Genomic DNA, 11953 nt, shown 5'->3' with positions numbered 1-11953 from the left:
AGAGGGAGGGCAAGAAGCGTTTCTGTGATTGACCATCACAGCACTGACCCTCGTGAGAGGAAGCCTCACATTTTCCGAGACCCACCTCCCCACTGTGTCTCCCTTCCTTGCATCTTCTACTTGCAGGCAGCCTGCCTGCGCTGCTGAAGTCCATGGGCCGCCAGCCAGCTCCAGCGCCAGCCAGGATGGGCACCACAGGAGAAGCGAGGCCACAGCTTTCCATTGCCCGGCCTCTTGTGCCAGGCAGCCCCTCTCAGTCAACAGGGCTGAAAACGTGAGGCACCAGTGACCTTCTCTGCTGGGTGCCCCACATAATCCTTGGGCAGCTGCTACAGCCTCTGAGAGGTGGTTCATCTTCACAGCTTCATCCTGCCATCAGTGCAGCACTGCTAGAGCATGCTGGCATCGCGTGAGGTCAGATGAGCTCCATCTTGAACTGGCTGAAGTTTGGCACGGTGGGTGAGGGCTCAGCCATGCTGCTGAAGGGGACGCAGGGCTGGTTCGCTGGCACGGTGCTGTGGCTCACGGTGGAGCTGAGCTGCTGCAGTGTCATCAGCACCTCCTGCTGCAGCCGCTGCTGGTGCTCCTGCTGGCGCTCAAGGTGGCATTGCCTCTCCAGCACTGCATGCAGGGCCTGGCTCAGCTTCTGGATCTCTGTCTGTACAGCATCCAGCTTTTCGGCAATGGCATGGGAGCTGGGAGCAGGGGAAAGCACTGGTCCACCCCAAGCAAGGTTTTGATTTCCAGGACTCATGGCATTTGGCAGGACAGTCTGAGTGCTGGCATCTTTGACCTGGAGTAGTGGGAGGCAGGAGAGAAGGGACGGTGAAACATTATCAGCTGTTTCTTTGATGGCGTTTAGCAAGAGAAAGATTAATTCTACGCTTAGCTACAACGCATGAGAGAAAGCCATCACCTTATTGCAGACTTCTAGACCTCGCCACACTCTGAGCTGCATGCACTTCATCCCCACCCAACCCCTATGCTGCTGCTCTGCAGGAACTCCATGTTGCCCTGCATGCTGTCAGCATGTGCTTAGCCATGGTGGACGCTGCTAGATGGCAGCCCATGCTGATGCCAGGCCTGTCTTTGCTCTCTGCATGGACAGAAATAGCATATCCTGTTTTGTTGGTTTTTTTTTTTCCCAGCCCCTCCATTTCTTGTATTGCACCCTGAAGCAAAGGACTGTTCTGCTCCCCAAGAGGGATCACATGCTGGTATTGAACCCCAGCAGTGCCTTTTCCTGGAAAAGGCGTTGAACGTTTGTCTTCTCAAGCAGATGGCAAGGGCTCTTGACAAACACTTGAGTGGGGTGGAGAAGGCATTTGCTGTGTCTGAGCAGAGACAGGGTTGTGGATGAAGGCTCAGCCTGACTCATGGCTGTGTTTCGTACCCAGGATGCCATGTGGAGAAAGGCAGGTGCCAGCATACCACCATCCTTGGTGGGGCAACAGCATTGCCCATCAGTGAAGTCTCCAGAGGTCGGAGCTTCCTCTGAAGGGGTAAACCTTGAGCACTGGGGCAGCCCCACGGCCATGCCGCCCTGCTGGCAGCCTACCCAGGGCTGGTCCTGGGACTGCTGGGTCACTCACGTTTGTCCCATGGCTCGCCACAGCTGCCAGCAGAGCTGGGCTTGGCCAAGGGGCTGGCCAGACAGCCGCATGCTCACCATGGTGGGCAGGATGGCTGCAGGGACAAGGACCTGCTGGGACAACACATGCATGGCCACAGCCTGGGGGTCTCATGGCATGGCATGGCAAGGCAGGGGTGTGTGCTTTAGGGATTACAGCAGCTGGATGTCCTGGCTGTCGCCCCATCCTGGCCTGCCACAGCCCTTCATCTTTGATGCGGCACCAAGCCACTCAGCTACTGGTGTCCTCGTGGTGGCTTGTGGAACCTCCTGAGCCAGTACTGAAACCAAGCATTAAAGAAGGTGTCTGTGAGCTGCAGGCTGGAGACCAGTGCTGGCAGAAACTGGCATCACTGTGGCCAACATCGGCCAAGGGCCGCAGTGAGTGCTGGCTGCAGGCAGGTGGGCAGCACACCCCGTGGCTCCAGCAGAGAGAGAGGCTTCCCAGATGAGCTCACCGAGTGCCAGGGTCAGGCATCGCTGGAGAGGTCAGGGGGGCTTTTCAGGAGCCTTTCATCCCAAATAGCCTGCCCCATCTGCATGGTTTAGATGCAGCAAGACTCTGTGTGGGGCCATCCCAGCAGGCAGCACTACACTGGCTCCTGCCTGGCATCCTACCTTTTTCTGCAGCAGGATAGCCCTGTCCACAGTCTTCTTCTTCACCGTCAGGGCTGGGTTCCTGGCAGGGTGTGAGACCAACTGCCCTTGGCTGGGCAGGGGCTGCGGGGGGATAGCCGGGCTGCCGGGAGCGGGGCAGCTCCCTGGAGCCAAGGGGGTGCCTGTGGAGCCATCATCACCTGCAAAGGACAGCAAGAGAAACACCTCAAAAGGAAGCCCTTGGGGAGCCCCTTCCCTGGCCTAGCACTGCCAGGGGGCGGCCATGGTGACAAGCCCCCATGGGGAGCCGGGCCTTACCGTTCCTGGGAGGCAGTCCCACCGGCAGGGCCTCCCCAAGCTGCCCACCGTCCTTGCAGAGTGAGACCACACTAACGATCTGGATGCCTTCCTTGGTGTCCGGGCAGGCAGCGGGGCAGGGTGCCCGGCTGCCGGTGGGGCTCCTGCTGGGCATCACACAGGGCTGGGCACCCAGCGGCTCAGGTGGCTTGGCCTCGCGCCCCCGCAGCGGGGACGAGGGCTGGTCCCCGTCCCAGCCAGCTGCCGCCGACCCTGACTCCACACTCTTCCGCTTGAGGAAGAGGTACACGGCCTGCGGCGTCACCCGGATGCCGTCCAGCTCCAGCACCTTCTTGATCTTGCGGAAGCTCAGCCCGGCCCTGCGCAGCTCCACGATCCTCCTCTTGGCATGGTCGTCCAGACGGCCCATCGCTCCTGGCACCCCTCCTGCGCCCAGCACCTACATCCCTGGAGCCCAGCCACTGCAGGGACACCAGCAGCCCCCCAAGCAGCGCTAGGCCCCACGATGGTGCTCGTGCTCTGCTAGTGCTCTGCCACCAGGCTGCTGGCCCTGGACATGGTTCCACGTGGTGCCATCCCCAGCTTCCAGCAGTGACCCAGTTCCCAGGCAGAGAGGAGGAAGGAGGCAGCTCTTCCCACTGGAGCAACTAAGGATAGCCCAAAACCCGCCCCTCACTCACACGGAGCCTCCTCTGAGTGGGTGTTCCAGCTTGGTCCCCCAGTCAGCGAAGGGCACAGAGGATGCTAATGGGCTTGGCTCTGCCCAGTGTCCCAAACTGAACATCGGTTCCCCACTGCCAGCAGCACAGTAAGGAATCGGGAGCGGTCAGGATCCCAAGCAGCAGCTCAGCATCCCAGGAAGCTTGGTGCAAGTCCTGGCAAGTGGCGGTTCATTGCACAAGGCTGGCAGGTGTCCCTCAGAGGCTCACGTCTCCTTGGTGGCCTGCATGGTTACAGAGAGTAGAACCGGGGATGCCCACGTTGACAACTACTGTGTAAAAACTGTTGGTGCTGCAGAGCCTGCCCTTTGGGTCTGGAGATGACACTGTCCTGTACCTTTCGGAGAAGCAAAAGCAACCATTTATATAGCAGTTGTAAAGAAGGCAAGTATAGGTGTCATGACTGTAACTCCTGTGCTCCCCCTTTCTCCCCAAAAGCACAGCCTGATGTCAGCCAGGAGACAGTGGCTCAGGACACGGTCACACTTGCTGTGCGTGCCTGGGTGGTGTAGCAGGGACTGCGCTGCTAATACGGCTCCTGCACATGCATCTCCTCTGGGTCACAGCCCGGAGCAAAGCAGCGTAGTGGGACCAGCACCTCCCCTTGCTGCAGGCACCACAGGGTGGGCAGGTCAGGATGGACAATGCTTCGAGTTGTGTATATGTGTGTATATACGCTTACATCTACATGGGGATATACCTATATATGTGCATACGTACACATGTATGTGTGTACACGGCTATGATGAAGGGGTTTTTTGACTTCCTCACAGCTTCCTTCATCTGCAGGCATTTCTTGGACGCTCAGTGCTGCAACTGCTGCTAAAGGACATACTTTTGGGTTTCACCTCACCAAAATAAATAGCCTCCAAGAACTCCCATAAGACCGCAAAACACTTTTCAGATCAGCAATGTATAATAGAGGCTACCTCAGGTGGATGCTGTCAAGCAGATGTGATATAGGACCTCTTCCAAACCCTGCTTCCCCAGACACATGTGGATCTTAAAAAGGATGATAATGTGTTTTGTTGGCTGAGGAGACACAGAGACTATTGTGCATCAGCCACAGAAAGCCACAGGGAGAAATGGAGCCACTTAATTCGACACAGGAGTTGTGCCCCTCTGCATTTTACTTCTCCACGGCAAAAGAGAGACATTAACTCCAGAGATGTAGATTGCACTTCGATCCAGATCTTTTTACATCTAAAGGCCACCCCATGCCCTGCTATGTGCATTAGGGACCTTGTAGATAAAAGCTGGGGAAGTGGATACAGGAAAACACAAATCCCTGGATGCAGACACTGCAATGGCAGAGCAAGAGGAAAAGGTCAGAAGTACCCATCTGTCCTAGGTTACAGTGTAAAATGTGCCCCAAAAAAAGTATTCTATTACCATCTTCAGGAGCTGTTGAGACCAGGTGGGGCGGTGCTCCCTGCCTCCCCCCTCTGGACTATCTTCTGTTAATGGGCACAACAATGCCTTATCGCCTGACCCATAGGTAACTCACTCCTGGACTATCTCCTGTTAATGGCCCATCAGGGAACTGCCTCACGACTCCCCATCCCACTGTGAGATGCTTCGCCCGGGGGGGAAGGAGCCAAGCAGTCCATGCTAAATAGAAACTGAGATCTCGAACACCCTAGCAGCCTTCCTCCACTGGATTCCCAGAGGAGTTTTTCCCCCCACTGGAGTTCCAGAGGACAAGAGCTACCTACCTACCACTGGACCTTCGGAGGAAGACCAGACCCTTTTACCTGATCGCTGCTTCAACAGAACTACATCCATCGCTTCAGGAGGACTGCAGCCACCATCTTATCGGACTGCTACTGCCACCCTAACAGCGTGTCAGGTTGTATTTCTGACTCTGTCAGTGTAAACCAGTGGGTTGGTTTTTTTCCCTGCCTTGTGTTATATATATATATTAGTAAAGAACTGTTATTCCTATTCCCCGTATCTTTGCCTGAATGCCCGTTAATTTCAAAATTATAATAATTTGGAGGGAAGGGGGTTGCATTTTCCATTTCAAGGGAGGGTCCTGCCTTCCTCCGCAGACACCTGTCTTTCAAACCAAGACACCATCCTTCTCCATGCCAAGAAGGAAACCACCACCTTGAGCTTCCTGTGACTGCAGGTGTGGGGAGCTCAGGCCTCTGGCAAGATCCTCTGCCCTCCTCCCAGAGGGTTTCAAAATACAGCCAGAGGACACTAGAGCAAAAGCAAAGCAGTGTAACTATCTGAACAACCGGCGACAGCAACTTAAAAGTTTATGTAAATGCCAGGAAAGCCAGCACCCCACACCTGCGGCCTTCATCCAGCCTCCATGTGGGAGGGGTGATGATGAGAGCACCTTGGAGATGTGCAGACTCCACATAGCATCTCCCCCAGCTCCCTCTTCACTGAAGACATGGTTTGCTTTGTACCATCCCCAGGTCCCAACTCCTTCCTTCTTCACCTGCTCATGCCCTCCAGACCTTCTCTAGCCCTCAGCAGAGCTCTTGCTGCTCTGCCTTCCTGCGCCTGGAGACAGCTCATGGGAGGCACAGACCGCCCCTGCCCCACTAACCGCATGTCAGCTTGGCATTCCCAAAGCAGGGTGTTCCCCCACAGCGCCCCCATTTGCTGGAGGGGCAGCAGGATGCAGAGTTGGCCAGGACGGCTCCTTGCTACAGCGCATGGCTCCACAGCATGGCTCCACACCACGCCAGCAGTGCATGGCTGCCGGCAGCAGCTCCATGGAGACATCTTCAGTGCCCCAGGGCTCAAAGCTAGCTTCATCCAGGCTCCTTATGCTTCAAGAACAGTCCTTGCCTCTGCAGTGGGGCTTTTTAAAAATACGATTTTACTGATCAGAGATAGACCAAACCTGGAAACTCATTTCAGAGAAGACACTGAAAAGCAGGCTGTGGGTCAGAGTCCAGAGTCCAGAGCAGGAGGCAAGTGCAGGGAGAAGGGCAGGGCAGAAGCCAGCTCAAATTCTGCTCACTCACACCATGACAATGTACAAAGCACACAGCAGCTACTCTGTACCCTGTCAGATAGAAGAGGGTTGCCAGTGAAAGCAACAGGTAGCCCCTCCAGACAATACAGTATTCCAGCTATTTCCTCCAAGATAAAAAGAGTCAGCCTCTGTGACAGCACGGGTCTGGCTCCATCTCTAGTTAGGCCTTTATTTACCCAGGTCCTGCTGTGAACGTGCAGTTTTCCTTCACTAAATGTGCTCCCCACTTCCACAGCTGAGTCCATCATCTTCTCCTGTTTCTCCCTCTCCAGAGGAAATGTTCCCAGTGGCGCTGCAGCCTGGGTCCTGCACACAGCTTATGCAACACAGCTGCTCAAGTTCCGCATTCATGGAGATGAGACTTTTACACTCACCTGGCCTGCAAGACGTTTGTTACTCTCCAATAATTTTTGCACAAGGGAGAAAAAAAATCAATCCAATGAGAAGGAAAGATTCAGGCATTTTTCTAGATCTATGATTTTGCATTGGGGATGAAGTTCCCTTCACTTCTCAGGGCCAGGCTGGGGGTGACATGGTTCCTCAGAAGGTTTCTTACGCCACTCGGAAGTTAATTCAAGTGGTGGCTTTGCAGGGGGACAGGGAAAGGGACCGCATCAGTGGAAGCTAATTCACAGCACTGCAATCATGTGATCTTACCCTCTGCCTTTACCCCTTTTCATTTCTGTGGATATTGAGAAAACAGAAGGTTTCATCTCCCCCAGAAAGTCCCTGGAACAATCTCATCTGGGCTGACTCAGTCTTTGCTATTTCTAAAATAGAGCAGCAGCACAAAGTCTGCTTGGCTTTGAGGTTTCCATACAAAGCACAGGCCCTGTAAGCTGTGTGTGGGCACTAGAAGCCCCTGTTCCAAAATCACGGCTTGTCTCCACCTACCTGGCTATTGCCTTGTGCACCAGCCACAGCTGCACGTCATTTTGTAAGCCTCGATTCTGCAGTCATGCCTGTGTGGACACACCACCGCTCCCCTGCAAGCTACAATAGCTTCAGTGTGATTCCTCATAGGTCTGCAAGTGTCCTTCCACCACCCACACCCCTTCTTTTGCAGTGGGGTGCGTACTCGCAGGTGGGAGGTGCAGCGACTGGAACACTCAGCTTACTGCTATAGCCTGAGAGGGCTGTCACACAGCACCTCAGGCTCCAAGTTTTTCCCTTTGGTGGGCTGGCTTTTGAGACCTTACCCAGCCAGCTGGACATACACGTTTGTGTGAACAGCTGCATGTTTTGTTTTACAGCCAGGCCTGTAGAAGGAATTTTGCTTCAGCCTGCCAATTTAGGCATCTGTCCAATTTCACATCAGCCACCCTTTCTTCAGCTGCTGCTGTGAAATCTTGCAATGCCTGAAGTCTTTAAGTACTCAGTTGTAGCTGGGAAATCTTTAACTGGGCATCACTGTGGGTAATGCTTCTATTCTGCACACAGTAATATCCACAGAAACACAGATCAGATCCTGGAGGAACCTTCTCATCACTGGGAAAAATGAAGCACTCAGTTGCAAGGCAGTGCAACACACAGGACAAGCACTTCCAGGCTCAGGTAGCATTTAGAGACACTGACTAATTAGTCCTAACCACCATCCACCACCACAAGCGGACCCCTTCACCTGCAGAGGAGGCAGTAAATAGCACTGTTTATCAACACTGTATCACTGTTAAATCAACAGCCTGGAGGTGCAGGAACAAAGGGACAAAAAACCAAAGCAGCACTCATGGAGCTCCTTTTTCCTCTCCTGCTTGTCTACAGAGCTTGGCTGGAGCAGCCTGGAAGCTGTCTGCTGCCTTAAATCCACCAGCCAGCAGTCTATTGACGCCCGGGCAATTTCTAAAGAGGGTCCGCACCTCTGCTGGAAAATTGCTAGGCAGGTTTTCTGAGTTCAAGAAGCAGCTGGAGGGCAGCATTTCAGGTCGGGCATGCCACTCCCAGCTCTGACACTGAATCTCAGCGTGGCACCAGACCTCCGCATCCCTGGTCTGTGCCGAGCAGCAGTGGTCCGCTCCATCCAGAGCAGCACCCACTGAGCACGGGATGTCTGTGGGCCGCACGAGCTCTCCAACACCTCCTGCCACCCCTCCCTGCCACTCGCACCCCCGTCAAACTACCACTACAAGAAGTTTCTCTCCATCCTTCCCCATCACGCTCCCAGCACTCAAACCAGCTTAATGCACAGAAGCAAACAGGCAGAGCATCCACGTACAGGGACTAAAGATGACTGCCAGGATCCTACCAGGCGACGGCACCGACTTGCTGCTGCTGCTGCATCCTCCAGTGGCCGTGGCCATCCAGGGTCCCAGCACAGCCCAGCTCTGCAGCAGCCAACTTTTTGGGAGGCTGCTGTTTGAAAAGCTCTTGCCCTCTTTGTTTGGTTGGGGCACAGCCAGCAAAGGCTGCTGGGAAGGTCACCCAGGAGGAGACTTATGGACTGGGAGGGAGGAGCCCTCCTCTTAACTCTTTCGGTGTAGCCTCACTTCAGGGGCGTGAGGAGCCACATCACCTTCGCAGCCTCAGGGCGCAGACCTGCTGTCTGCCCCATCCCGGGCCACAGCTCAGATGGGGCCGGTCACCCTTGTGTCAGAGGGTGGAGGAGAAATCCCGCAGGAGGTTCTGGAGTTCCCCCGCCCCAGACCTGGAAGCACCAGCTCCTTGGGCAGGACTGCAGCAGTGACGATGGGCTGCCCGGCGCCAGGCTGAGCTGCTGGCCACAGCGGTGCCATTCGCTCTGAAACAGAAGCAGACACGTGCTCTGACCGTTCTTACCTCTGTTCGTGCCCCCAAATGAGATGTACAATGTCTCTTCTTGCTCAGGCTTGGCCTTACAGCTTAGTCCTGCCAACTGCCAGCAGCCACTGAGGGGAGATCAGACCCCCGGCACCCTGCCACCACCATCCTGGGGCTGGCCCTGCTTCTCACAGCTCTGCGGGGAGCTGCTTCAGGGAGACAACTGGCAGGAAACGTCTTTTTTTTCACAGTGCAAAATGTCCTTGATTATGTTCCTGCCTGAGGCTCCTTACAACAATAGTATTTTTCTGCTGGTTCAGTGAACTCAGCTGGCCACCCTTGGAGAGATGAGAGTCATTATGAGAATAAGCATGTGTGTGGCTTTGGGATCAACCAGCCATTATGGCTTTGCTACAGCTGAGAGAGAAGAAAATTTTAAACCTCGTGCCCTAAGCCTAACAGGAGGGAGAACAGACTAGTGGGAACAAGCCTGGCCTCCATCCCCTCTGCCCAAGGAAGCACGGCCTTTCCCACAGGACCTTCCCTCTGCAGTAGTACTTGGGGTGCAGGCTAGATTGGGACTGAGCTCTGAAAGGCTGTCACTAAACAGTACAACCAGCTGAAAACCATGGGTCCTGTGGGTAAGTGTGGTGGGTTGACCCTGGCCAAAATGCTAGGTGCCCACCAAAGCCACTCTATCACTCCCCTCCTTAACTGGACAGGAGACAGGAGAGGAAAAAAAAATAACATCAGGCTTGTGGGGTTGAGATAAGGACAGGGAGATCACTCACCATTTACCGTCACGGGCAAAACAGACTGGACTGAAGGGAAATGTAATTTATTACCAATTAACTCAGAGAGAAGTAATGAGAAATAAAACCAAATCTTAAAACACCTTCCCCCCACCCCTCCCTCCTTTCCCGGGCATAACTTTGATCCCGATTTTCCTCCCTCCTCCCCCCCAGCGGCACAGGGGGAAAAACAGAGAATGGGGGTTGGGGTCAGTTCATCACACTGCTGTTTTCTGCCGCTTCTTCCTCCTCAGGGGGAGGATTCCTCACACGTTTCCCCTGCTCCAATGTGGGGTCCCCCTCACGGGAGAAAGTCCTCCGTGACTTCTCCAGCGTGAGTCTTCCCACGGGTCCAGTCCTTCATGAACTGCTCCAGCGTGGGTCTCCTTCATGAGGTGCAGTCCTTCAGGAACTGACCGCTCCAGCGTGAGCCCCCTCACGGGGTCACCAGCAGCAAACCTGCTCCAGCATGGGCTTCTCTCTTTCCACGGGCCACAGGTCCTGCCAGGAGCCTGCTCCGGTGTAGGCTTCCCACGGGGTCACAGCCTCCGGCGTGGGGGCCCTCCACGGGGTGTAGGCAGTCATCTGCTCCACCACCCATGGGCTGCAGGGGGACAGCCTGCTTCGCCATGGTCTTCACCACGCATTGCAGGGGAATCGCTGCTCCGGCACCTGGAGCATCTCCTCCCCCCCCTTCTTCACTGACCTGGGTGTCTGCAGGATGTTTCTCTCCCATATTCTCACTCCTCTCACTCACTGCAATTCCTGCTGCGCAACAACTTTTTCACTCTCTTACATACGTTATCACAGAGGCGAAAAACGCTGTCGCTGATGGGCTCGACCTTGAACCAGCGGCGGGTCCGTCTTAAAGCCGTCTGGCATTGGCTATATCTGACATAGGGGAAACTTCTAGCAGCTTTGTACAGAAGCCACCCCTGTAACCTCCCCGCTACCAAAACCTTGCCACGCAGACCCGTTACAGTAAGGCAGGCTGAGACTTCTGGCTTATCTTTGTGGGGCCTAATCTTTAGTCCATATTGCCATTTACCCAATCAAGTTAGTGGTAATCACCATCTTCCATTTCAGATTTGCAGCTAAAATGTGGTGTAGAGGAGGTTTGGATGTGTCACATTGTGTTCTCCAGCTGTGGCTGCAGTTGTTGTCTAACAGGCACATTCATTAAGTATTCCTTTGCTCAGTGTTTACTCTAAATATGGAGAAAAATGGTTGGCACAAAAATCGACTGAGGATTTTAATAAAGCACCATAAAACTCAAGAATTAAAGCTACAGTACTTAAAATTTCATGTGTAACGAGTTAGTTGAAAGAAATGAGAGAAGAACAGCCTTGCTGGGTCAGCCCACAGGTTCCTTTGGGTCAGCACCCCATCTCGAGCAGGCTGACTAGCAGATGCCTGGCCAGGAATATAAAAGTAGCGCAAGCACATAGTAGCACTTCCCAAAGTACACTCCCCCCAGTACAGCACTGGGAGACTTTCCAAGAAGGCCAACATCATCCTGGCCTGTGTCAGCCATGGTGTGGCCAGCAGGAGCAGGGAGGTGATCGTGTCCCTGGACTCGGCACGGTGAGGCCACACCTCAAACGCTGGGTGCAGTTTTGGGCCCCTTGCTGCAAGGAGGACATTGAGGTGCTGGAGCATGTCCAGAGAAAAGCAACAGAACTGGTGAGGGATCTGGAGAACAGGTCTGGTGAGGAGCGACTGAGGGAACTGGGGGTGTTCAGCCTGGAGAAGAGGAGGCTGAGGGCAGACCTTATCGTTCTCTACAACCACCTGAAAGAAGGCTGGAGTGAGGTGGGGGTTGGTCTCTGCTCCCAAGTAACCAGCGACAGGACAAGAGGAAACAGTCTCAAGTTATGCCAGGGGAGGTTTAATTTGGACATTAAGGAAAATGCCTTCACCGAAAGGGTCATCAAACCCTGGAACAGGCTGTCCAGGAAAAGTGGTGGAGTCACCAGCCCTGGAGGGATTTAAGACATGTGGACGTGGTGCTTAGGGACAGCGTTTAGTGGTGGACTTGGCAGTGCTGCGTTAATGGTTGGACTTGATGGTCTTAAAGGTCTTTTCCAACCTAAATGATTCTGTGACTCTAAGGTCATCATGCCAGTCTACTGATAGTCCTCAATAGACTAGTCCAGGTTCCGTTGAA

General features: G+C 54.4%; 1 protein-coding gene across 1 annotated transcript; it reads right to left on the bottom strand.

Annotated features, from left to right (window-relative positions):
- Positions 1–415: 415 nt before the first annotated feature.
- LOC147414490 (uncharacterized) lies at positions 416–2954 on the bottom strand. The gene is made up of 3 exons (XM_086473331.1): positions 2546–2954; positions 2249–2427; positions 416–793 (listed from the first exon to the last, which is right to left on the bottom strand). Exons 1-3 carry the CDS (start codon positions 2952–2954, stop codon positions 416–418), a joined length of 966 nt encoding a protein of 321 aa, XP_086329457.1.
- Positions 2955–11953: the final 8999 nt, after the last annotated feature.

Source organism: Leptosomus discolor, chromosome 14 (assembly GCF_034619465.1).
Source record: "Leptosomus discolor isolate bLepDis1 chromosome 14, bLepDis1.hap2, whole genome shotgun sequence".
Lineage (NCBI taxonomy): Eukaryota > Metazoa > Chordata > Aves > Leptosomiformes > Leptosomidae > Leptosomus > Leptosomus discolor.
The sequence above is the reverse complement of the archived record's forward strand: the minus strand, read 5'-3'. Positions and strand labels throughout refer to the sequence as shown.